The 26,811-nt window shown below is 33.7% G+C and overlaps 4 protein-coding genes and 1 long non-coding RNA gene across 17 annotated transcripts; 2 read left to right on the forward strand and 3 right to left on the reverse strand.

The window, feature by feature from the left end:
• The first annotated feature begins 430 nt into the window (after positions 1 to 430).
• Positions 431 to 19,596, forward strand: LOC141400198 (tetratricopeptide repeat protein 17-like). Of its 11 annotated transcripts, none has more exons than XM_073979650.1 (4): positions 15,869 to 16,225; positions 17,679 to 17,782; positions 17,941 to 18,985; positions 19,049 to 19,596. In XM_073979650.1, the coding sequence occupies exons 1-4, from the start codon at positions 16,160 to 16,162 to the stop codon at positions 19,358 to 19,360; spliced, it is 1,527 nt and encodes a 508-aa protein (XP_073835751.1). In that variant the 5' UTR covers positions 15,869 to 16,159; the 3' UTR covers positions 19,361 to 19,596. The 11 variants fall into 11 exon arrangements, with proteins under 11 accessions (XP_073835757.1, XP_073835760.1, XP_073835753.1 ...); XM_073979654.1 differs by having other exon boundaries at positions 15,890 to 16,225; positions 17,868 to 18,985; XM_073979651.1 differs by having other exon boundaries at positions 15,890 to 16,131.
• Positions 5,676 to 13,465, reverse strand: LOC141398788 (uncharacterized). Of its 2 annotated transcripts, XR_012411712.1 has the most exons (4): positions 11,349 to 13,465; positions 11,231 to 11,286; positions 10,516 to 11,166; positions 5,676 to 10,458 (listed from the first exon to the last, which is right to left on the reverse strand). It is a non-coding gene; the product is annotated as an uncharacterized lncRNA (long non-coding RNA). The 2 variants fall into 2 exon arrangements; XR_012411711.1 differs by having other exon boundaries at positions 5,676 to 11,166.
• Positions 19,504 to 20,352, reverse strand: LOC141400201 (UPF0488 protein CG14286-like). Its single transcript, XM_073979666.1, has 2 exons — positions 19,960 to 20,352; positions 19,504 to 19,899 (listed from the first exon to the last, which is right to left on the reverse strand). Exons 1-2 carry the CDS (start codon positions 20,267 to 20,269, stop codon positions 19,598 to 19,600), a joined length of 612 nt encoding a protein of 203 aa, XP_073835767.1. The 5' UTR covers positions 20,270 to 20,352; the 3' UTR covers positions 19,504 to 19,597.
• A 445-nt stretch (positions 20,353 to 20,797) lies between these two features.
• On the forward strand, positions 20,798 to 22,711 carry LOC141400199 (tetratricopeptide repeat protein 17-like). The gene is made up of 2 exons (XM_073979662.1): positions 20,798 to 21,910; positions 21,974 to 22,711. The coding sequence occupies exons 1-2, from the start codon at positions 20,825 to 20,827 to the stop codon at positions 22,283 to 22,285; spliced, it is 1,398 nt and encodes a 465-aa protein (XP_073835763.1). The 5' UTR covers positions 20,798 to 20,824; the 3' UTR covers positions 22,286 to 22,711.
• Positions 22,712 to 22,825: 114 nt separating this feature from the next.
• LOC141400200 (UPF0488 protein CG14286-like) lies at positions 22,826 to 23,671 on the reverse strand. 2 transcript variants are annotated; one of them, XM_073979665.1, is made up of 3 exons: positions 23,541 to 23,666; positions 23,200 to 23,477; positions 22,826 to 23,139 (listed from the first exon to the last, which is right to left on the reverse strand). In XM_073979665.1, the coding sequence occupies exons 2-3, from the start codon at positions 23,468 to 23,470 to the stop codon at positions 22,838 to 22,840; spliced, it is 573 nt and encodes a 190-aa protein (XP_073835766.1). In that variant the 5' UTR covers positions 23,471 to 23,477; positions 23,541 to 23,666; the 3' UTR covers positions 22,826 to 22,837. The 2 variants fall into 2 exon arrangements, with proteins under 2 accessions (XP_073835766.1, XP_073835765.1); XM_073979664.1 differs by having other exon boundaries at positions 23,200 to 23,671.
• Between the last annotated feature and the right edge of the window lie 3,140 nt (positions 23,672 to 26,811).

The raw sequence follows: 26,811 nt of genomic DNA on the forward strand, positions 1-26,811 counted from the left end.
TTTATGATTTTACTCTACTATGGAAGTCGATCTAGAGACTCATAATTTCATGCAATTTTTTCAATGAAATCACTCTAGTGTGGACCGGGACTTATAGAGAGGTTATTTTGTGTGAGAACTCCCACTTGTGCAATAAAAACAGTTCGTTATAGAGAAGTATTCCTTAGAGGGAAGTTCGTTATAGAGAGGTTAAAATAGATGAAAATGGACTGAAAAAAGCTGTGTTTTCAATGTTTCTTCATTATAGAGGATAAATCGTTATAGGGAAGTGCGTCAAAGAGAAGTTCGACTGTAAATTAAAAATAATTTTGGGTTTTGGTAACTCTATCACATGTTCCTTTGAGTGAGTCGTTCAAAGCAACTAGTTCATTCACGTTCTATACAACAATAATCAAGAGTCAGTTCGTCTTCGGACGGCACAACGAAAAATCTAATAAAATAATAACATAAAAAACTTTAGTAACTTTAAAAATAAATTAGAAACAACAGGGTGTAAATACCTTTTAACAAATTGTTGTGGAAATACCGCCGCGACCAAGAAGCCGAAAAGAACAAGGCCACTTTCAGAAAAAATAATGGAACTCCTTTCCTTTACCGACCCAACGCAGAAAATTATGAAAAAATGATCACAGTTAGTGCTTTTTATCCCGATTCCAACCATGTATTGCTTTTGGCTTAAGATGAGTTTAAGCATTAAGCTCGGATCGGGACCAAATTTTCCACAGGTAGGTCTTGTTACCCTGATCCTAAATATATATAACATTTTTTGCGGAAGTCCATACTTCCCGAGATATGGGCCTCCGAAGTTCCGAAAATTCCCCTGTTAAATGTCGGCTACTTAGAGAAAAATTGTAATTTAAAAGAAAATGTTGCTCCCGTTCCCTAGATTGGCTCCTGTCCACAGCAGAAAGTCTTAAATCCCCGGTCGAAGGCCGGTTATATAGAAAAAAATTATAATTTTATCCGAGCTTAATGCTTTAACTCAACTTGCTCCTTGCTTTTTTTGCGGAAATGTATACCTCCCGAGATATGGGCCTCCAAAGTTCCACAATGGCCCTAGTCTAAAATTTTGGCAAACCACCGCAGAAAACTACGAAAAAATTACCACAGATAGTGCTTTTTATCCCGATTCCAACAATATATTGCTTTTGTTGTGGATATGTATACTTCCCAAGATATGGGTCTCAAAAGATCCACAAAAGCACTAACCTATTTTTTCTAAATGGCCGGCCTTCAGCCGGGTTTTAAAACTTTCTTCTATGGACAGGCGCAAATCTCGGGAACGGGAACAAAATTTTCGGCTTAAGACGAGTTTACACGCGCACTCCCGATTTTTTGAAATTTTTACCACAGGTAGGTCTCGTTGCCCTGATCACAAAAATATATATATCGTCTAGATGTAGTCCATACTTCCCGAGATATAGGCCTTTAAAGTTCCAAAAATAATTTTAGAGAAAAATAACTATATAAATAAAGTTTTGTTTCCATTCCCTAGACATGCACTTGTCCATAGGTGAAAGTCTTAAGTCCCCGGCCGAAGGCCGGCTATTTGGAAAAAAATTTAATTTAAAAAAAATGTTGTGCCCGTTCCCGAGACTTGTGCCAGTCCATAGCAGAAAGTCTTAAATCCCCGGCCGAAGGCCGGCTAATTAGACAAACATTTATAATTTAAAATAAATTTTTGTTCCCGCTCCCTAGATTTGCCCCTGTCCCTAGGAGAAAGTCTTAAATCCCCGGCCGAAGGCCGGCTATTGCAAAAGAAAATTATAATTTAAAAGAAAATTTGAAACTTTAATGGCCTATATCTCGGGAAGTATGGACTACATCTAGACGATATATATATTTTTGTGATCAGGGCAACGAGACCTACCTGTGGTAAAAATTTCAAAAGAATCGGGTGTGTGCTCGTATTCCCTTATTGTTCCAAATTTTCTTTTAAATTAAATATTTTTCTCTAAATAGCAGGCCGTTGTTAATACTCACAGATATTAAATACAAACACAAAACACAGCAAATACAAAATAATCTTTTTATTTTTCACTCTTGTTTTAACAGTTTAACGTAACGATCCACTCCAAAATGACGATTTTCTCAACCAGACGGCTTTTATAGCCCTCTTTTCTCCCGCCACAAGCCAAATTTTCCAGCCAACACCATTTTCTTTACCGATTTTTCTTCTAACGTTTTCGGTAACCAATCGTTTTCTTTTTCTGTATTTCTTCAGGGATGATTCTTTGGATATTGAATGGCAATGCTATATTAACACCTGATCTGGTTTTTGAAATTTAACGGTCATCAGATTGCTCGAATGACTGCACTCCTATTTCTTTCCCTGATTATACGCGACCGTATTATTTTACCAGTACCTTCATATATGTCCAAGTTTATATTTCATTGAATATCTATGCATACGAGAGTATGAATTTTACAACCTTTTCGATCTTGAACGTGCTGTTCAATGTAAACGTACATATTTATAAATCTCCTGAAATCCAATTCGCCTTGTTTTCCGCCCGCTTTTGCTTTAGGTCCCCACTCGATACAACTCTGCGCCTGGTAATATCCTACCTCTTTGATCACCCCTGACTGGTCGTCTTTCTAACATGCGATCCCTAGCCAACCATTCCATCATTCTAGAACACGCCACTACTTTGACAATACACACGTTTTACCATTGTGCTTCATCAACGCACAAGATTTTATTTAGGAAAAAGTATTCTGGCTATCGCTCAATAAAAGGAATAGGCATAATGCCACTGTCACTTGAAAGATACTTAAGCAATTTCACCTCGCTGTTAAACCCCCTCCCACCTTTATATGAAAGAAATCATACATGAGGAATATTTTGGCAAAATCATTTGGATCCCTGACGGCCAGCATGCTTGTGCTCAAGCTTCTTACGATAGGTTTTCGTTTTAGCCGGGCCTGCAACAAATTTCACATTTTATTAGCTTTTAAAGCGTTATGGATAGGATTACTGCTTTAAATAAATTTGCAATTTTAAAATTTATGTTTTTGTTTCATTCGATTTAAAATATCAAAAGAAACAAAAACAATTTGCATATACAAGGTGGCGCAAAAGTAATCTTCCGAAGTTTTTTGGATTTTTTTATTTGGTCTTTTAATTTGTTTTACATCAAGTCCAGAATATGACCGGCGACTTCAAAAAGCCCCACAAAAGTCTGGAGCGCCTCATCACACAGGATTATTTTTGATGAAAAATCATCTTCCTGTTGGTGGTGATTAAGGATGGCTTGATCGTATGTTAGACGGGATTGGCGGTCAGCATCTAACAGCTGATGTACCGTCTGGACTTTGTACGGAAACATCTTCAAATCTTGTACCAAAATTCGCTGTAAAGACCGTCAACTGATACCCATTTGCGTGACACGTCGTCTGGCCTATGTCGACGGCGCTTCCATGACATCCTCGGCTACAGCAGCAATATTCTCTGCAGAATGGATACTCCGGGGTCTGCCATGCAAGCATCACGTGTTGTGCCAGTCTCTTCGAGGCGAGCGGCTAAACGTCTGCGACGAAATTCACGTTGTGCCAAAGTCACCGACCGATTATTGGCCAAATAAATAGTCACCAATATTCCGCGTTCTGGAGCAGTGTAGCGTAACATTGTTTATTAACGTGTATTTAACATGTGTTTACTACACAAATGTCAAAACAGAACTGACATTAGGGGCCAATAGCAAAAATTATAGCATTTTCTGATAGGAAGATTACTTTTGCGCCACCTTGTATTTTCGGAAACAGCTGACTTCCTTGCAAGTTTTTGCAAAATATTCTTCGATAACTTTCTGCAATTTTTCTTGCTTGAGAGAGTGAAATTCAGTGAGAGAAGTTGCTGGAACTTGCTGAGTAATTATTGCTAGGAAAGTTATCGTACACACCTAATGTAAACCATGCATATCATGGTCATACAGGTACCCACATCACCCCAGCCATACATACATATGTTCCCACAACATCCCCGAAGGCACAAGGGAGACTTTTCTCTTATCAACGTGTGCACGCCGATTCATATTGGCTCAATGATATGGGACCTACTTTTTATCGCCGAGTCCGAACGGCGTGTCTTACAACACCACTTGTAGAGAAGTTTTTCATGGCTGAAATACTCAGGAAATGTCGCCAGCATTACTGAGTGGGAATTTTGCCACCGTTTGAAATTTGATGTTGCTTGTAGAGTTGTGTCGTTCATGAACGAACCGTCTCAAAGGAACGACTCCGTGAAAAGAACGAACGGATCCGTATCCAGCTCATTCGTTTATATCGTTCATTTAGATCGCTAATGGAAAAGTCATTGCTGCTTACAAAACAAAACCACCACCTTTAGCTTTGCACACACACAAGAGAAACAAATGCATATGGTTGCAGAGTTGCGTCGTTCTTTTACATCGTGCGTTTAAATTTTGAGCTGAATCATATCGTTCAGTTGCCTCCGCTCGTTCTTTTTTGCTTATCTCGTTCTTTTTACTGTTCTGGTTCTTAAAGCGCTTGGGTTTTCAAGTTTTTAAGTTGAACGTGTGTTAATTTTCGCTCTATCTATCCCTTACGATGAAAACATTTATTTTTTTCTTGTTAACATTAAAAAATAAATATCTTGTGTGTCGAATGTAGTGTTTTTTTTTTAATTTATAGGTATAAATTAAAAATATATTGAAATTATATTCAAATAAAAATTACTTTTTCTATATTGAATGGAAAGAAACATTTTTTTATATTATTTTTAAGACTGATAAAACGACTATTGAATATTGATGCAGATAACTAACGATATTCTCAAAAAAAAAAATGACTGAAACGAAAAAGAGACAAAGAACGAAGTGAAAGATCCGAATTTTTTTGGTGAACGGAATGAGAAAGATCGATCCGCTCAAGGAACGAGATTGCCCAACAATAATTTGCATATGCACATTAATACGGCGTTTATATTATAGTTTTTTGCAGGGTTAACCTTCTTTATGAGGATTTGTTTGAAGTATATACAATGGAAATGACATTTGAAACCCAGACCCACTGGGTTAACCTTGTTGTATATAAACGGCCTATAAAGCTTTGTTCCTTTACTTTTTTAATGGTAAGGGTGGTAAAAGAGAAAGGTGTCAAAATTGCTTTCTCATGAACATCTTTACCAGAAAAGTAATGGAACGGAAAAATTGTAGATTTGGTAGCAATGTCAAAAAGAAACATAAAAAATCAATTTTCGTCTTTTATTTCACAGTTTTTAATTAGTTTTGTCAGCGTTCGACTTTTTCTTCTGTTTTTCGCCCATTTTCTTTTTCATTGCGAAATAATCGTCAAACAAAAGTCGAAAAATCAGTTCTGCCATTTTTTACCTGCAGAAATTTGTCTGGTAGCCTGTGGTAGAAGAGAAAGCCATTTTCGCTCTCTCCACTCTCACTCTCTTAAAAATTGCTTCCAGTTTTGCCACTTTTCGGGGTTAAGGAACGCTTTGCAGGTTACAAATGGTAACAAATGGTAAAAATGGTTACCTCAGGTAAGTAAAGAAACACAGTTTAAATGATTTCGTTTTACAAAATCCTCGAAACAAATGATAAATGTGTATTGACATCTGTTTTTTTGCGTCATTTGCTTACGCACACAATCGCACATACACACGGATATGTGACAGCCACCTCCAACTGGCTGTGAACCTTTTGCACACTGAGATTTTTTCTACCTTTGAGCTTTTGGATGACAAAAAGACATGCCAGTATAGCATTTTGTTTCTTTAATTTGGTTTATTTGGTAATTCATGTTCAATAATTTCCATTGTGTTGCTTTTACCGGCAAATGACATGTAAATAAATAAAAGCACGTCATCTGTTCAAATAGCAGTGTTGTCATACGAAACTCTTCTATCCATGTTGGATGTATAAATGGCAATGCCTTACACCGCACTTACACCCAATTCGATTATCTGTCTGATGATAGTACATCGTACGACAAAAATTTTAAATAAACAAATATTTTATAAAAATAAACAAGTTCTATATATGACAAATCAAAAACTACGTGGCAATCATTAAATGACTACCAAATTCTTGCTGGACAAAATATTACAAAAAAAAATCTTGGCTATTTAATTACATTTGTGTTTGTATAATAGTGCCACCTAGACTGTATCTTATGAACTACATTCACTAAATTTGGGTTCCACCATAGTTGTAAGAAAAATTCAACCCTGAAACAACTTCAACTCCATGTGGATTTTGCCCAATGTCACCTTGAAGTTGATATAAAGGAATTATCCAATTCATTGATAAAAAGTTTTAAAGTGGTGAGGTGTCACAAAAAAATGTCACCATAAAATTCGAAAAGTTTGTAACGAGAAATTACAACAGTTGAATAATTAACTCACACATACATATATTCATAAATTTTTGCAACAAAATGTTTGCCTAAAATCTTTGCTCGGGATATTGTGGAAAAAGAGTCCTTGAAATTCCACCAAAAAGGATTAACCCTCAAGTCAGGTTTCATTAACCTTAGATGTATGAGACTACAACACATGCGAATATGCGACACACAGAGGGAGACACAATATCTCGAGTTAACTTAACCTCACCATACACAAAGCCACCAAATTACAGCACATGGTATGGCAACTTGATGAAAACAGAAAATATAGCAGTGAGTACATGAACCGAACCCTATAAGCTAGAAATTTATCTGAATTAAGCAGTCACAATATATATGAAACATAGATCAACCTATAAGAAAAGCAGAAGGATAACGTAAAAATGAAATAGTCTTAAGTAGTCTAAACGCCATTTTTATAACGATGTTGCATTTACACATGGTTATAACATTACAATTTAAAAGTCATTGCTTAACCTAAAAATACGTATATAAGTAATTCTAAAGTATAATTTAAGGCGCTTTCTTTTATCTAAGCCTAAAATGGATATAAGAGTGTACCAAAAAAAAAAAAAAAATTAAAAAATTGATAAAAATTCAATATAAGATATAAAAATGTGCAAATGCTTATACACGTGTAAAAATACACATGTATGACCATTTCATAACCTAAAAAAAATGAAAATGTCATAAACCCAAAAAAATTGATTATCAAAAAAATAAAAAAATAGATCTAATTAAATAAAATAAGCATAATAATAGATAAAAATACTATACAAAATATAAATTAAATGTACCTAAAAAAAAACATGCATGTATAAAAATTGTTAAAACCTACTTTTACCTATTAATAATTAAATAATTGTCATTTAATTGTAAACAGACTTTGATTACAAATATGATAAAAATTCAAAATATAAACATATTTTTATGAAAAATTTTGCATGTTTTAAGATATGTATTGATTATTGATATCGTGGGCTGAATCGTTGCCAGATAGCTTGGTAAGCTTATATGGGGTATTTCCATAAAAATCTCCATGGCAAGGAAATACCAAAGGATGACTCAAATATGTCATAAGGGGAGGGTAGCCGCCGAGGTAACAAAATCTGACCTCGTTATGAAATCTATACAATATTATTTTTAATTGAATGGCAAAAAGGCTATTTTCTTAGTGTACATCCGTCTACATGTTTGTTTTGATGATTCTTATAGTTTTCGAATTTTTAAATTTCCGTTAAAATGAAAAATGGTACAAAATTTTAAATGGACAGTTCAGCGGAAAAAAGAACCTCCCCATTCCGGCGAGCTAAGCCGCAGCATAACCACCTCAGTACCATTTCCGCTCCCACTGACTGTCACATTTATGGCGCCCAACGTTCGAGCATTTAAATTTTCGTTTTTTTTCTCAATAACCCATGCTCTATTATAGAATATGCTTCACGCATCAGTATCCCGGAAGGCACTCGTAGAGCCATGCCGCGTTGTATTGTTACGCAGGCATGTTCCATTTTAGGGTTACCTTTTGAGTAAAATGATAATTGCAATTGGAAAGGAAGCATATATCATATGGCTATATCGCCGAGTATATATTTGTTCCTAACCAATAGTAATATCCATGAAACTCAAAAGGTACAGTACATTAAATATTTTTCTTCTAAATTGTACTCTAACAAATACCAACAATGCCCACAATAAAAAGAATTCAATTCAAAATAATGTTTTATTAGTTATGTTTATTTAATTAATAAACTAAATTAAATATATAAAAACAATTAATTTCTTTCCTATTTATTGTTCTAATTGAAATTAGAAATCTTTAAAATAATAAAGAAAATGCACAAAAATTGTTTAGTAGATTTCATAAGAAAAATTAAGCAAACTATCTGGTTAACAAAATTCGGTCCAATTTACATATAAAAAAGTAAAAAAAAAAATATTTTTAAGAGGAAGATAAATTGAAAAACAAGTAGTTAAAAATAGTTAAATTTTTTTTTGTGTTTAAAAAATTTAATTATTTATGTACTTATTATAACAATATGAACAAAAACTTAAATATCGCCTAACACAAAAGTAAAATAAGACAAAAGGGTGTTAATATTGTTATAAAAAGTTGTCTTTCAAATTAAAAGATAGCCATCTAAAAAAACACATGATTAATTTCTAATCAAAAATAAATACCCAGCAAACCAAATGTCGGATGTCCGACATATCGGAACAATTTCGGAAGCAAAATCGTTCAGATTTCGTATCAATTTCTATACGATTTTTCGTAGGGGAATTCGTTCAGATTTCTTTCCGATTTCGGAGAAAATGTCGGAAGTAAATTTCCCTTCGAATATGCTAATGTTTTTCTTCCGATTTCGTTACGAATTCGGATCTATATGTCGAAAACAAATTACCCTTCGCACAACAACCACCTTTTGTATATATCTAACAAACAACATTTTAGTTTGTTGTCGTAAAACAAAATGGTTGGTTATAAAATTCTCATATACATTTTTTTAATTTTTTAATATAAATGCAACATATAATAATTCAAGCTAGTGCTGATAGACTCAACATATTCGTACACAGAGTTTGCATTGTTCTACTATAACTACAAAGTGATAACAACAGTGCAAATCGTTAGATATCTTTGAAATTATAATCTTCCAATATAAAACATAAAAAAGAAAACTTACCAATAAAAAAGAGGCATTAAGAAAAATTTTTTCCTTCGATAATCATACGAAATTATTCCAAAATCGTTCAGAAATCATTACGAAAGTTCGGAAGGTACCTCAGATTTTCATACGACATTATTCCGAAATCGTTCAGAAATCTGTACGAAAATTCGGAGGAAAAAATTCGAATTCCGAATTTCCCAAGGATTTTCTTCCGATTTCGTTGCGAATTCTGATCGAAATCGATCCGATTTCGCTCCGACATTTCGTTCCGAAATTATGTCAACCACTTCATACAACTTTCGTTAAGATATCGTTACGATTTCGGATCAGATATCGGACGTAACGTCCGAATTTTGTTCCGATTTCGTTACGATATCGGTACGATTGGTTTGCTGGGTAAATACATTACGAAATAATCAATAAAATATATATCACAAAAGTATTTTTGATAATTTAATTATATAAAATAACACACATTTATCTGTTGAAAATGAAAAAGTAATCATTTACATTAAATATATCAAAAATCATTGAAATGTGTAAATATAATTAAATTATTTTTCAAAAATACGGTAAAAATTAAAAAAAATAAACTAATAATAATTGTTAATTTGGTTAAAAAAAAAAAGAAAATTATTAATTACAAAGTAATTATTAACTATTAAAAAGGCAGCACTCAATAAAAAAAATAGTAAGAAAATAATAAAATTTGTATTATATTATAGAAAAATTCATTTAAAAAAAAAAAACTCATTTAAAATGTTAATAACATCATTCATTTAAAATTTTAACAACATCAAAAACTGTTAAAAAATGAACAGAAATTTAGCAAATCAATAAATGTATATTTCTATAATAATGAATTAAACAAAGAACATGAAATTAACATAAAAAAATAAGATTAGATATAAAAAAATCCATAAGGGATTGCCTTAAAGAAACAACATTCAATCATAAAAAAGGTTTAAACAATTTTACTACTTAATTCGAGATCATATACTTATGCACATACATAACATGCAAATGTGGGTTCGAAAAATCGACTTAATTGTCATAAATACCGCTGGAAAAACAAGTATTGCAAACCATGATTTGTAGTTCCATTTACTTTCTGCCTTGTGCATTTTTGTAGTGGTAGGGTATTACCTCACAATTAAAATTCGTATCTTTTTGATACATTTGAGCAAAAAAACGAGAAAAGCAAAACAATCTACCATAACCTGAAAGGAAAGCAAACTCAATTAGTTCTTTGAAACAATAATAACACAAATTACTTATCTTTTTCTCCATATGGTGCTGTGTGAAAACACTATTAACTTCCATCAATTATTCTAGCCCTATTGACAATGTGTGTGTACAAGCCCAGTTACCAAGAAAGATGTCCACAATGTCATAAAACAAACTTGGAATCGTACTTAAAAAACATCAATATCAACAACATAAAAGATGCAAGCTACAAACAGATATTTACATGTATAATGCAGTATCGTTTTATGATTTTTTGTTGTTGTACGAAAGTGAATTATTAGAACTATACACTCATTAGTTACAAACTTCGTTTTGTTTGTAGCATAATATTCTGCCTCGTTACACTTTCCGTACTACAAATCCAGATGCGAATCCTATTTATTTTCATCATGTTTGGTCTCCATCGTCGCACACCTATTCTCACTCATGTGCATATTCAGCCACATTTGTTTGCATATTAGCAGCATTCCATAAATCAAAGATTATGTGCCTGAAAAGAATATTAGCATTATATTAGAAACTGAAAAAAAATATTCATTGGAATAATACTTCCCTCGTATAAAGGACTTTGTTATCTTCATTCCTTTCTAAAACCGTCAATGATATCGTTTGGACAATCCTTTTTTGTTTTACATAGGAACATAACACAGCCTGCTAGTCAATGTTGTGCAGATACAATGTTTTTGTAACTATATCATTCTGTGCCCATATTCACATCTCTTTAGGTGTGCATAAAAAGATGAATAGTTTTAGAATTTGTTGAAGAAGAAATAGATTAGAAAGATACGTTCCTATTGCGTACACGTCTCTATACATTATTCCATAACTCATCCTCCTTGACATTTATGTGCTCACACACATGTACAAACAATTTCTGGTACAATCCAATAGGTAAAAAGTTATGGCACTGATTGTAGAAAATTTCCACTTTCATTTACCTGCTACATTCAAAACCGCCTAAAATATCTAAAATAGTCAGCAAAGCGTTCGATACCTAAAAAAAAGAAATGTGAAGTAAATTAACATCATAACAAACTAAACAATATAAATACTCACATACAAACGAACTACATAAATTCCCAATTCTTTTTGTTTCACAGGCTTCACAAAAATAATTGGCTTTGTGACAGCCACCTCCAACTGGCTGTGAACCTTTTGCACACTGAGATTTTTTCTACCTTTGAGCTTTTGGATGACAAAAAGACATGCCAGTATAGCATTTTGTTTCTTTAATTTGGTTTATTTGGTAATTCATGTTCAATAATTTCCATTGTGTTGCTTTTACCGGCAAATGACATGTAAATAAATAAAAGCACGTCATCTGTTCAAATAGCAGTGTTGTCATACGAAACTCTTCTATCCATGTTGGATGTATAAATGGCAATGCCTTACACCGCACTTACACCCAATTCGATTATCTGTCTGATGATAGTACATCGTACGACAAAAATTTTAAATAAACAAATATTTTATAAAAATAAACAAGTTCTATATATGACAAATCAAAAACTACGTGGCAATCATTAAATGACTACCAAATTCTTGCTGGACAAAATATTACAAAAAAAAATCTTGGCTATTTAATTACATTTGTGTTTGTATAATAGTGCCACCTAGACTGTATCTTATGAACTACATTCACTAAATTTGGGTTCCACCATAGTTGTAAGAAAAATTCAACCCTGAAACAACTTCAACTCCATGTGGATTTTGCCCAATGTCACCTTGAAGTTGATATAAAGGAATTATCCAATTCATTGATAAAAAGTTTTAAAGTGGTGAGGTGTCACAAAAAAATGTCACCATAAAATTCGAAAAGTTTGTAACGAGAAATTACAACAGTTGAATAATTAACTCACACATACATATATTCATAAATTTTTGCAACAAAATGTTTGCCTAAAATCTTTGCTCGGGATATTGTGGAAAAAGAGTCCTTGAAATTCCACCAAAAAGGATTAACCCTCAAGTCAGGTTTCATTAACCTTAGATGTATGAGACTACAACACATGCGAATATGCGACACACAGAGGGAGACACAATATCTCGAGTTAACTTAACCTCACCATACACAAAGCCACCAAATTACAGCACATGGTATGGCAACTTGATGAAAACAGAAAATATAGCAGTGAGTACATGAACCGAACCCTATAAGCTAGAAATTTATCTGAATTAAGCAGTCACAATATATATGAAACATAGATCAACCTATAAGAAAAGCAGAAGGATAACGTAAAAATGAAATAGTCTTAAGTAGTCTAAACGCCATTTTTATAACGATGTTGCATTTACACATGGTTATAACATTACAATTTAAAAGTCATTGCTTAACCTAAAAATACGTATATAAGTAATTCTAAAGTATAATTTAAGGCGCTTTCTTTTATCTAAGCCTAAAATGGATATAAGAGTGTACCAAAAAAAAAAAAAAAATTAAAAAATTGATAAAAATTCAATATAAGATATAAAAATGTGCAAATGCTTATACACGTGTAAAAATACACATGTATGACCATTTCATAACCTAAAAAAAAATGAAAATGTCATAAACCCAAAAAAATTGATTATCAAAAAAATAAAAAAATAGATCTAATTAAATAAAATAAGCATAATAATAGATAAAAATACTATACAAAATATAAATTAAATGTACCTAAAAAAAAACATGCATGTATAAAAATTGTTAAAACCTACTTTTACCTATTAATAATTAAATAATTGTCATTTAATTGTAAACAGACTTTGATTACAAATATGATAAAAATTCAAAATATAAACATATTTTTATGAAAAATTTTGCATGTTTTAAGATATGTATTGATTATTGATATCGTGGGCTGAATCGTTGCCAGATAGCTTGGTAAGCTTATATGGGGTATTTCCATAAAAATCTCCATGGCAAGGAAATACCAAAGGATGACTCAAATATGTCATAAGGGGAGGGTAGCCGCCGAGGTAACAAAATCTGACCTCGTTATGAAATCTATACAATATTATTTTTAATTGAATGGCAAAAAGGCTATTTTCTTAGTGTACATCCGTCTACATGTTTGTTTTGATGATTCTTATAGTTTTCGAATTTTTAAATTTCCGTTAAAATGAAAAATGGTACAAAATTTTAAATGGACAGTTCAGCGGAAAAAAGAACCTCCCCATTCCGGCGAGCTAAGCCGCAGCATAACCACCTCAGTACCATTTCCGCTCCCACTGACTGTCACAGATACAATAACACATACACACGCACACAATAATTTTAATTCCGAAAAATAAGAATTTCACAACACTAATGTTTACCAAATAACTTGAATTAATTCAATATTATAAAAATATAACTTTTGCAAGTTTTGTAACCATTTATTTACACTTTTGTCATCGTTTGAATATTTTTGTTTTTCTACAACACACATACACAAATAAACAAATACATCATAAAACAGTTGCATTTTTTGGTAGTTTATGACGAAAAAGCAGGGTTGCGTATAATAGTATGGTGTTTTCGTGCGTTGTTTAGAATAATGACGCAGTTATCGTCATTTATTTTTGTATGGTAAATGACGCAAAATGTTGCCTGTTTTAGCAAATAAATGACGACACAGCCCTAAAGGCCTGCGTACATAAGCTGCCTTGTCTGGTTGCCTTGTTTACTTCTGATAAAAGAATAAAAAAGAAAAGGGCAACCCAGTTCGAAATTTGCTCGGCCTTCTTTATTCTTTTATTTCTATTATATGTGTGTTCGTTTACTCAAAATTTGTACGAATTGTTACTGGATGTTGTTCGTTTACTCTACAGTACAATGCAAAAGACCTTAATCGTTTACAAGAAGTTACTGGACTTGTACAAATTTGTACAAATTATTGAGTAAACGAACACACCTTATGTCAGAAATGAAGCATGAAAGCAAAGCAATCAGGCAAGGCTGCTTATGTACGCAGGCCTTAAAACCTGTTTTTCGTGCTAATGTAAAAAGCACATTATTTAAATTCTATTATTCACAACAATCCAAATGGGCCGGTCATAGAAATATCAAAATAAAAAAGAATTGGGCAAAGCTGAGCAAAGTACTACTGAAAACTATTATTGCTGTTTTTCCATTTATTGAAAAAAACGTCAAAAAGCTGGAACAAATGTCAAAGTCAACGCCAATCAGACGCCGGCAAACATGTTACTATTTTTTACACGCTCAAATTTGTCGAGTAAAAAGTTTTTAAAGAGGGCGTCATTCAGCGCCGTTTTTATCTAAAGAGAAATCAACATTTTACAACTTTTTTTGTGTACGGGAACGGATTTTCGGGTAAAATGTGTAAAAGTTGTAAAAATTGTAAAAACTTTTAAGTTCCGGAATAAAGCTTTATTCTGTAAACATCAATTAAGGCCTCGACACATAAGCCGCTCGGCTTTCTTAGGCGGCCATCAGACCATCTGCTTTTTCACATGTATGTTGTCACTTTGGGTATACTAATATACAGAACAGCTGATGTCATACATGTGAAAAAGCAGATGGTCTGATGGCGGCCTTACTTAATTCATTTCTGGTAAAGGAATAAAGAAATGTCAGAACCACATTTCAATTAGATCGAACTTCGTTTTTGGCCTTTTACCAGAAATGAATTAAGCAAGAAAGCCGAGCGGCTTATGTACCCAGGCCTTTAGATAATTGGTCTGTTCCAGTACTGCAAGAATCTACTAATTTTTACTATTTTTTTCCGATAACATAAAGGAAAAAATGTTATCGTAGTAAAAAATAGTAGCTTCTTGCAGGTCCTGGAACAGAGTAAATTGGTATGTTCCAGTACTGCACATTTCTACACATTTTTACTATTTTTTTCGATAACATAATGGAAAAATCGGTTATCGGAGTAAAAATGTGTAGAAATGTGCAGTACTGGAACATACAAAATGTTTAACAAAAATTCGTTAGTCCTGGTCCACACTAGCGTGAATTTCATTAAATAATTTAATGAAATTAGGCGTTCTTAAATCGAATTCCCCACTACAGCAATTTTATGATTTTACTCTACTATGGAAGTCGATCTAGAGACGCATAATTTCATGCAATTTTTTCAATGAAATCACTCTAGTGTGGACCGGGACTTATAGAGAGGTTAAGGCCTGCGTACATAAGCCGCTCTGCCTGATTGCCTTGCTTTCCTGCTTCATTTCTGACGTAATAAAAATAATAGAATAAAGGCGAAATTTTGAACTGGGTTGCCATCAGTTGGAAATTGGGTCGGCCTTCTTTGTTCTTTTATTTTTTATTGAAGCAGCAAAGCAAGGCAATCAGGCAAAGCAGCTTATGTACGCAGGCCTTTATTTTGTGTGAGAACTCCCACTTGTGCAATAAAAACAGTTCGTTATAGAGAAGTATTCCTTATAGGGAAGTTCGTTATAGAGAGGTTAAAATAGATGAAAATGGACTGAAAAAAGCTGTGTTTTCAATGTTTCTTCATTATAGAGGATAAATCGTTATAGGGAAGTGCGTCAAAGAGAAGTTCGACTGTAAATTAAAAATAATTTTGGGTTTTGGTAACTCTATCACATGTTCCTTTGAGTGAGTCGTTCAAAGCAACTAGTTCATTCACGTTCTATACAACAGTAATCAAGAGTCAGTTCGTCTTCGGACGGCACAACGAAAAATCTAATAAAATAATAACATAAAAAACTTTAGTAACTTTAAAAATAAATTAGAAACAACAAGGTGTAAATACCTTTTAACAAATTGTTGTGGAAATACCGCCGCGACCAAGAAGCCGAAAAGAACAAGGCCACTTTCAGAAAAAATAATGGAACTCCTTTCCTTTACCGACCCAACGCAGAAAATTATGAAAAAATGATCACAGTTAGTGCTTTTTATCCCGATTCCAACCATGTATTGCTTTTGGCTTAAGATGAGTTTAAGCATTAAGCTCGGATCGGGACCAAATTTTCCACAGGTAGGTCTTGTTACCCTGATCCTAAATATATATAACATTTTTTGCGGAAGTCCATACTTCCCGAGATATGGGCCTCCGAAGTTCCGAAAATTCCCCTGTTAAATGTCGGCTACTTAGAGAAAAATTGTAATTTAAAAGAAAATGTTGCTCCCGTTCCCTAGATTGGCTCCTGTCCACAGCAGAAAGTCTTAAATCCCCGGTCGAAGGCCGGTTATATAGAAAAAATTATAATTTTATCCGAGCTTAATGCTTTAACTCAACTTGCTCCTTGCTTTTTTTGCGGAAATGTATACCTCCCGAGATATGGGCCTCCAAAGTTCCACAATGGCCCTAGTCTAAAATTTTGGCAAACCACCGCAGAAAACTACGAAAAAATTACCACAGATAGTGCTTTTTATCCCGATTCCAACAATATATTGCTTTTGTTGTGGATATGTATACTTCCCAAGATATGGGTCTCAAAAGATCCACAAAAGCACTAACCTATTTTTTCTAAATGGCCGGCCTTCAGCCGGGTTTTAAAACTTTCTTCTATGGACAGGCGCAAATCTCGGGAACGGGAACAAAATTTTCGGCTTAAGACGAGTTTACACGCGCACTCCCGATTTTTTTGAAATTTTTACCACAGGTAGGTCTCGTTGCCCTGATCACAAAAATATATATATCGTCTAGATGTAGTCCATACTTCCCGAGATATAGGCCTTTAAAGTTCCAAAAATAATTTTAGAGAAAAATAACTATATAAATAAAGTTTTGTTTCCATTCCCTAGACATGCACTTGTCCATAGGTGAAAGTCTTAAGTCCCCGGCCGAAGGCCGGCTATTTGGAAAAAAATTTAATTTAAAAAAAATTTTGTGCCCGTTCCCGAGACTTGTGCCAGTCCATAGCAGAAAGTCTTAAATCCCCGGCCGAAGGCCGGCTAATTAGACAAACATTTATAATTTAAAATAAATTTTTGTTCCCGCTCCCTAGATTTGCCCCTGTCCCTAGGAGAAAGTCTTAAATCCCCGGCCGAAGGCCGGCTATTGCAAAAGAAAATTATAATTTAAAAGAAAATTTGAAACTTTAATGGCCTATATCTCGGGAAGTATGGACTACATCTAGACGATATATATATTTTTGTGATCAGGGCAACGAGACTTACCTGTGGTAAAAATTTCAAAAGAATCGGGTGTGTGCTCGTATTCCCTTCTTGTTCCAAATTTTCTTTTAAATTAAATATTTTTCTCTAAATAGCAGGCCTTCGGCCGGGATTTAAGACTTTCTCCTATGGACAGGTGCAAATCTCGGGAACGGAAACAAATTTTCTTTTAAATTTAATTTTTTGGAGGCCTATATCTCGGGAAGTATACATACCCTTCAACAAAATAATACATAGTTGAAATCAGTATAAACATCACTATTTGTGGTAATTTTTTAATAATTTTCTGCGGTGGTTTGCCAAAATTTTAGACTAGGGCCTTTGTGGAACTTTACAGGACCATATCTTGGGAAGTATACATTTCCGCAATAAAAGCAATACATCGTTGGATCCGGTGTAAAAAGTACTATCTGTGGTAATTTTTTAATAATTTTATGAACTGGGTCGGTAAAGGAAAGATAAGCCAAAATAATAATCAACAGTTTTATTTACATCCTTAGTTCCATGTTAGTTTATTCAATTAATTTATAAAATGTGGTACATACCATTTATTTTATTGCTAATAATACCCAGTATCGATAACATATCGGCTTCAAATCATTATGCACTCAGAGAAGACGGTTTCATTAAAAGACGGCTAGATTCACCCTTCCATTTAACGAACCCTGAAAATCTAGCATTTTTCTTAGAGCAGATACGAACAAATGATCTTGCGGAGGAGGCATTTAGAAAGATGCAACGTAAACGTAGAACATTGGATGAACATATCTTGATAACAGCACAATTACTTCAGGCAATACTTAAACGTTCCGAATGTGCTAGGGTATATGTAAAAATGACAGGACTAACAGATTATTTAAGGACAACTGGAGCATCAATGAAACGTTTGGAATTTCCTGAGAAAATGGAAAAGGAAGCGGAAGAGGGCACACCAGTGTGTCGAAATTATGCAGAGCTAAATCCACAAGGAGACGAATTTGCTAATTTGGAATGTTTTAGCAATGAATCGATGAAAAAAATGGTTATTGAAGAAGAAGAACATCATTTAAAACGTGAATTGGGTGTTAAGGGTGCTAAAGGTGTCACCGAAATAATTCACAATGTAGCTATGAAGGGACTCTCGAATAATCCAACATCTTGGAAATTTCATATGTTGGGTTCGTATTATTGGCGTTTGGTTGGAGATGCAAAAAATGCTTTAGATTGTGCTCGTTTATCTGTATTTTTGGCACCCGAAAGTCACAAAGACATACCACTGCTCAGTTTAGGAACAATATTGGTTCGGGCCGAGTTGTGGGATGATGCAGAAATCATTCTTAAAAGTGCCGTTATGTATGGTCCTAAGCATGGAGAAAATTATATAGCTCTGGGAACTCTTTTAGCTATGAAACATGATTTCAAACAGGCCCGAAGGATTTTTAGTATTGCAGAAAAATTAGATCCTGGAATGTATAACAACTCTATGAGAATAAGAGAATTTATGGAGTGTATGGAGCCACTTGATGCGGATATAAGTAAACTTTTTAGTTTTGTAAAATATATGCTAAAAGAAATTAAGGATGTTTCAAAGTTGAGGCATGAAATAACGCAATATCAAAATAAGATTATTCAACAGCAGGTAAGGAGGTCGTGTATTACCTTGTTTATTCTGCTAATAACTGATACGCATTCTCTTTTCCAGATTCCTCTTGCTTCCCGCTATAACGAGAACGATCACAAATCAAAAGCCGACCTCTTAAAACGCTATCAATTTTGTAGTACACGCAAATCGAGTGATAATCAGGAACCAGTGTTGTTTTGTGATTTCTATTCCGATCTACAGATGCAATTGGAAAGTAAACAATTCGATGCAGAACTATTGGACTGGCAAGTAAATCGTTACATTGCAACGCTATTTGAAAAACTTCCCTTCGAATATAAGAAACAATTGGAAATATTATATAGTAAGGCCACGCCACAAATGGCACCAACAGACAACGTCTATTCCATATAATAGTACATACATAAATATGTATTTGAACAACAGGTAATTCCTTTCGAATAAGAACTTTTTTATACAAAGATTAATTCTAAGTAGTTAATATTATCAGTGATATGCTTTTAAAGATTTTTTACTGTTTCTATAATTCCATTAGCTTTAGTTTACTTTTAATTTTATTCATTATGTATTAAGTGTAGTACTCGTATCTATATGCTTTATACCAAATAAAAACACAAATGCTTAACAAATTCAATTTTTAATATTTAAATCGTCAAAGTTAATTCCATCATTTACTTCATCTATGGCAAAATTAAATGTAAACCCACTCCCAGATGTAAAATGTATTTTCTTATTGTTGCTAGACCTTTCGGCATTCCCCACTGTATCCCCGGGCGATGTTTGAGCCGCCTCAGTTGTGTTACCATTTGTTTCAGGAACTTGAAAGTCGAACTTAAAATCTTTTCCGGAGGTTAATATTGCAGCCTTCTTCACAAAACTCGATTTCTTGACATCATTTGCTGAGGTAGTTGTAAACTTAATTTGCTTGGGAGCTGAAATAACAGGTGTAGCCATTAACTAAATGATTATTCATGTAAATTGTCAACAATTACCCAAAGACATTTTCTTTTCTTCCTCCTTCATTTTGGCACGATAATCTCCCATTGCAGCCTTCATAACCTGTCGCTTTTTGATTATGGGATGACGTCCTTTTAAGATTTTTAAATTTTTCATTGTATCTTCTGCCACCTTTTGACTTAGTTTCCCTGTGTTCAAGGCAGTTTCCAATTGTTGAACACACCAACATAATTCCAACTCAAACTGCCTGTCGGCTTCTGCACTGCCCAGGACATCACTGCTAGAAGAGGGTTTGACTATAGGCATTGGTGGCCTAATTGATTTGGGTTTTCTCATTTTATTCATCTTTAGGTAGAATTTAATAAACAGCTCTCACGTTAAATTGTCCAAGAGAATCGGGTGTGTGCTCGTATTCCCTTCTTGTTCCAAATTTTCTTTTAAATTAAATATTTTTCTCTAAATAGCAGGCCTTCGGCCGGGATTTAAGACTTTCTCCTATGGACAGGTGCAAATCTCGGGAACGGAAACAAATTTTCTTTTAAATTTAATTTTTTGGAGGCTATATCTCGGGAAGTATACATACCCTTCAACAAAATAATACATAGTTGAAATCAGTATAAACATCACTATTTGTGGTAATTTTTTAATAATTTTCTGCGGTGGTTTGCCAAAATTTTAGACTAGGGCCTTTGTGGAACTTTACAGGACCATATCTTGGGAAGTATACATTTCCGCAATAAAAGCAATACATCGTTGGATCCGGTGTAAAAAGTACTATCTGTGGTAATTTTTTAATAATTTTATGAACTGGGTCGGTAAAGGAAAGATAAGCCAAAATAATAATCAACAGTTTTATTTACATCCTTAGTTCCATGTTAGTTTGTTCAATTAATTTATAAAATGTGGTACATACCATTTATTTTATTGCTAATAATACCCAGTATCGATAACATATCGGCTTCAAATCATTATGCACTCAGAGAAGACGGTTTCATTAAAAGACGGCTAGATTCACCCTTCCATTTAACGAACCCTGAAAATCTAGCATTTTTCTTAGAGCAGATACGAACAAATGATCTTGCGGAGGAGGCATTTAGAAAGATGCAACGTAAACGTAGAACATTGGATGAACATATCTTGATAACAGCACAATTATTTCAGGCAATACTTAAACGTTCCGAATGTGCTATGGTATATGTAAAAATGACAGGACTAACAGATTATTTAAGGACAACTGGAGCATCAATGAAACGTTTGGAATTTCCTGAGAAAATGGAAAAGGAAGCGGAAGAGGGCACACCAGTGTGTCGAAATTATGCAGAGCTAAATCCACAAGGAGACGAATTTGCTAATTTGGAATGTTTTAGCAATGAATCGATGAAAAAAATGGTTATTGAAGAAGAAGAACATCATTTAAAACGTGAATTGGGTGTTAAGGGTGCTAAAGGTGTCACCGAAATAATTCACAATGTAGCTATGAAGGGACTCTCGAATAATCCAACATCTTGGAAATTTCATATGTTGGGTTCGTATTATTGGCGTTTGGTTGGAGATGCAAAAAATGCTTTAGATTGTGCTCGTTTATCTGTATTTTTGGCACCCGAAAGTCACAAAGACATACCACTGCTCAGTTTAGGAACAATATTGGTTCGGGCCGAGTTGTGGGATGATGCAGAAATCATTCTTAAAAGTGCCGTTATGTATGGTCCTAAGCATGGAGAAAATTATATAGCTCTGGGAACTCTTTTAGCTATGAAACATGATTTCAAACAGGCCCGAAGGATTTTTAGTATTGCAGAAAAATTAGATCCTGGAATGTATAACAACTCTATGAGAATAAGAGAATTTATGGAGTGTATGGAGCCACTTGATGCGGATATAAGTAAACTTTTTAGTTTTGTAAAATATATGCTAAAAGAAATTAAGGATGTTTCAAAGTTGAGGCATGAAATAACGCAATATCAAAATAAGATTATTCAACAGCAGGTAAGGAGGTCGTGTATTACCTTGTTTATTCTGCTAATAACTGATACGCATTCTCTTTTCCAGATTCCTCTTGCTTCCCGCTATAACGAGAACGATCACAAATCAAAAGCCGACCTCTTAAAACGCTATCAATTTTGTAGTACACGCAAATCGAGTGATAATCAGGAACCAGTGTTGTTTTGTGATTTCTATTCCGATCTACAGATGCAATTGGAAAGTAAACAATTCGATGCAGAACTATTGGACTGGCAAGTAAATCGTTACATTGCAACGCTATTTGAAAAACTTCCCTTCGAATATAAGAAACAATTGGAAATATTATATAGTAAGGCCACGCCACAAATGGCACCAACAGACAACGTCTATTCCATATAATAGTACATACATAAATATGTATTTGAACAACAGGTAATTCCTTTCGAATAAGAACTTTTTTATACAAAGATTAATTCTAAGTAGTTAATATTATCAGTGATATGCTTTTAAAGATTTTTTACTGTTTCTATAATTCCACCGTGGTGCAATGGTATGCACACCCGCCTTGCACGCTAAAGGTCGTGGGTTCGATTCCCCGGCCAGTCAACATCAAACACTTTTCAACGGTGGCAAAATACCCCTCAGTAATGTTGGCGACATTTTCTGAGTATTTCAGCCTTGTACAACTTCTCTACAAGTGGTGTCTTAGACACGCCGTTCGGACTCGGCGATAAACAGTAGGTCCCATATCATTGAGCTAATATGAATCGGGGTGTACTCACTGATATGAGAGAAGTCTCCCCTGTCCCGCCTGGGATGTTTGTGGAACAATTATATATAATTATAATTCCATTAGCTTTAGTTTACTTTTAATTTTATTCATTATGTATTAAGTGTAGTACTCGTATCTATATGCTTTATACCAAATAAAAACACAAATGCTTAACAAATTCAATTTTTAATATTTAAATCGTCAAAGTTAATTCCATCATTTACTTCATCTATGGCAAAATTAAATGTAAACCCACTCCCAGATGTAAAATGTATTTTCTTATTGTTGCTAGACCTTTCGGCATTCCCCACTGTATCCCCGGGCGATGTTTGAGCCGCCTCAGTTGTGTTACCATTTGTTTCAGGAACTTGAAAGTCGAACTTAAAATCTTTTCCGGAGGTTAATATTGCAGCCTTCTTCACAAAACTCGATTTCTTGACATCATTTGCTGAGGTAGTTGTAAACTTAATTTGCTTGGGAGCTGAAATAACAGGTGTAGCCATTAACTAAATGATTATTCATGTAAATTGTCAACAATTACCCAAAGACATTTTCTTTTCTTCCTCCTTCATTTTGGCACGATAATCTCCCATTGCAGCCTTCATAACCTGTCGCTTTTTGATTATGGGATGACGTCCTTTTAAGATTTTTAAATTTTTCATTGTATCTTCTGCCACCTTTTGACTTAGTTTCCCTGTGTTCAAGGCAGTTTCCAATTGTTGAACACACCAACATAATTCCAACTCAAACTGCCTGTCGGCTTCTGCACTGCCCAGGACATCACTGCTAGAAGAGGGTTTGACTATAGGCATTGGTGGCCTAATTGATTTGGGTTTTCTCATTTTATTCATCTTTAGGTAGAATTTAATAAACAGCTCTCACGTTAAATTGTCCAAGATTTCCTTCCACGCGACCGATTGTTTAGAAAGGGAATAGGGGAAAATGAAATTTGTGAATAAGGTGGATGGAGGAAGTTAAAAATACTGTCATCACAAAATACTGTCAACAAAACAAATAGAGTTGCCATGACTTAAAAAATGGCGCTTAAGGCGTGTTTACACTATCTATCAATGTCATATGAACTGTCACTTCTTTTATCCATTCGACATCCTTTATGTTTGCCAAAATCCCTACCACTTTTAGTTTTTGCGTTCACACTAGCATACAATTTTGTATGACCACAAAATAAAATTAAGCAACAAACACAATTTATTTTGTAAAAACCTTAATGTCTCTCTCATTTTTGTTTTCTTTACATACTTTCTTCATTTTATGCATGGCAGAACTACCAGGTAGTGTTATCACACCAGCTGATCGAATATGAAAAGTCAAATCCCTTTATAAAAAAATTATTTTTGTTGTAATTTCCCCAACAACATAAAGAAATAGAGTTGTACAATCTAGTTCATTTGAAAGATCTAGTTCAATAGCTCAGCTCTTTAAACTGAACTAGGTCAGTAATCTAGTTCATAGTTCACTGTCCAGTTCAATCATTCGGATCAAAATCGTTCACCGGCTCTTAATCGGTTGTGTGATGTAAACGCATACATACACCAAATACAAACAAACAAAAGTCTAATATAATTTAACTACTCCATAACAAAAATATTACATTTACATAGTTTTATTCCATTCTTAAAGAAAGATTAATTTTAGAAAAAACATCCTTCATTTAGGTGGCTGGCAAAAAATCGTATGTTGTGTGTGTGTGTAGAAATTGTCATTACAAAAAAGCTTTGTGCGTGTGTGTTTCTTTTTACTTTTTCCCGTTTTTTTCTATCAAAAAAAGGCAGATTCAATAGGTAATGGATTCGACATATTGTAATATTGTATGTCTCATATGTACCTTGATCCAAAACATAAACAAACTGATCAAATTACGAAGGCATCCCTTAACATAGACGACGCCGTCACTTTATGTATTTGTGAACGACATGTTGAACTAGATTGTGAATCGTTCGTTGATCGTACGGTCCCCGACCGATTATAGTTCAGTGAACTATAATGAACTATATCGACTGATCTAGTTCATACGCTCTTTTCAATGAATCATTCAATTGAACTACTTCGTTCATGAACTATACAACTCTAATACGAAAATACATAGCCGAATAGAGCGCTCCCTAAATGAAAAATTTACTTATGAGTTGCCACATGAATAAATGAAAATGTTCATAGTGGTCACACTATAGCTCTGTTACAGAACTAAAAAGTTTTTACAATTTTTACCACTTTTACACATTTTGCGTTCCCGTACACAAAATTTATATCTTATCCTTATATGTGTACAACACATGATGAAATAATAAGGTGGCGTAAAACGGCCAGCTGATTGGTTTCAATCTGTCAAATTTTTTGTTATTGTGAATAAATTGTATGAAAACGTAAACAAACATTTTGACATATTGAAGAATTTTTGGCCAAAACAGAGTTGTATTTGTGCTACTTACGTTACCTGTTAAATAGATAGGTACAACATTCACCGGTACCAAATTTGACATCTCATATGACATTGATAGTGTAAACACCCCTTTAATAGTATATTTAGATTTACGAAATTCACAGAATTCCATGGCGTATACGTCAAATAAAATCGATTGGATTTATTTATTTAGTACGTTTCTTTTTAAATGGTAAAAGTGGGAAAGGTGGTAAAGTTGTGAACTCTCATCTCTCTCATAGCAATTGTATGCTTTTTTAATGAAGCCTTACTAGGCGTTTACACCAGCCAGTTTGTCTTCAAATACAACTCTGATTTACTAACACATGCAAACATTTGTCTGACAGCCGGGTTGAAAATTTTTTGGCATTTTTGTGAAAAAGAAGTGAGATGATAATTCAAATGTGCTGAAAACAAAAGAATATGTACAAAACAAAATATGTGAACGGAAAACAAAAAGAAATCGGCGATTTTCATTCATAATTTTACAACTGTTTTCGCAGTTGTCTGGACGCCTACGTCACACAGGCAAGTTGTGGGATTTTGACAATCTATACATGAAGTCAACTGTCCTGTCATTTGTAAACGCAGGGTTATAGCCTGTTTATATTGTTACGGAATTAGATTTAACTAATATCCGCGTAGACGTTGTTTTATTCGCCAGTACGATTTGTACCAAATAAAACAGGGTTCGTCTCAGATTACGTTTCTACAATGTTTTATTTACTTTTTTAATGTATTCTTTATTACAAAATAGCATTTCAATTCATGAACTTTTGTAGCCCCAGCGCCACATGGACATTTTTGGGGCAATTACACTAACCTTACATTTCTTTTTAAGTAATATAAAAGTGATTAAAAAATAGAAACAGATATGTTTTAAGAAAAATTAAAGTTTATATTACATAAGAAGCATTCCCGTACTATTCAAAAGGTATAATTTTAAATTATATTTACAACTGAAAATTCTGACAATATCTTTAATGCTTTGAGGAAGATGGTTATATTCAGAACAACAGGCATATTCAATACGTTGCTTAGTAATTTCTAGTCTACATCGCTAAATGTGAAGATTTGAACTATTTCTGGCAGGGTTTAAAAGCCAGCATCTAAAAACATTAGCATTAGTTGTACACTTCAACTGCTACACAATATTCACACACACGGCTAAATAAGCAACCGAACGCATATTTATTTTTGCACATTTTTGCTTATTTCGTTTTTTACGTCTAATCTTTTTTCGTTAGGCATAATCGACAACCACGCTACATATTTAGCAGTCGGCTGACCATTCGTCGCAGCGAATTAGCCACAGAGTGTGTTTTTTGTTGTTACAGTTGCCAACGCAGTAATAAAAAAGATGTCATTTAATGTCATAATGCTCCCATCATATGGTAGAACCTAAAGAATACTAATTATTATTGTTTAAAAATAAAAAAATGTATTTTGAACGGCTTCACCAAAAATTCACATGTCCTTTGAACGAAAAAGTGGAATTAATTATATCGTGATTTTGAATGCATTACACTGGTAACCCTGATCTCAAAAACAATTGTTTGCTGAAAACATGGCTAATAGGTCATTTAGATATGACTTCATTAGCCGAATTTAGTGCATTATCAGGTTTTATTTGCTAAATCCGGTCAAAATCTACCAGATTTCCCATACAAAAATAAATCCTCGTATACAACTCTGTTTTTTGCAACATGTTGC

Source organism: Musca autumnalis, unplaced genomic scaffold (genome assembly GCF_047663935.1).
Source record: "Musca autumnalis isolate F117 unplaced genomic scaffold, ASM4766393v1 scaffold_3, whole genome shotgun sequence".
NCBI lineage: Eukaryota > Metazoa > Arthropoda > Insecta > Diptera > Muscidae > Musca > Musca autumnalis.

Coding starts and splice junctions, on each gene's coding strand:
- LOC141400198 (XM_073979650.1), top strand. CDS start 16,160: ATGTATTGCTTTTGGCTTAAGATGAGTTTAAGCATTAAGCTCGGATCG. Junction 16,226..17,678: donor CGGGACCAAATTTTCCACAG/GTAGGTCTTGTT, acceptor CCAAAATTTTAG/ACTAGGGCCTTTGTGGAACT. Junction 17,783..17,940: donor TGTAAAAAGTACTATCTGTG/GTAATTTTTTAA, acceptor AATAATACCCAG/TATCGATAACATATCGGCTT.
- LOC141400201 (XM_073979666.1), bottom strand. CDS start 20,269: ATGAATAAAATGAGAAAACCCAAATCAATTAGGCCACCAATGCCTATA. Junction 19,900..19,959: donor AGAAAAGAAAATGTCTTTGG/GTAATTGTTGAC, acceptor CTGTTATTTCAG/CTCCCAAGCAAATTAAGTTT.
- LOC141400199 (XM_073979662.1), top strand. CDS start 20,825: ATGTGGTACATACCATTTATTTTATTGCTAATAATACCCAGTATCGAT. Junction 21,911..21,973: donor ATAAGATTATTCAACAGCAG/GTAAGGAGGTCG, acceptor TCTCTTTTCCAG/ATTCCTCTTGCTTCCCGCTA.
- LOC141400200 (XM_073979664.1), bottom strand. CDS start 23,509: ATGAATAAAATGAGAAAACCCAAATCAATTAGGCCACCAATGCCTATA. Junction 23,140..23,199: donor AGAAAAGAAAATGTCTTTGG/GTAATTGTTGAC, acceptor CTGTTATTTCAG/CTCCCAAGCAAATTAAGTTT.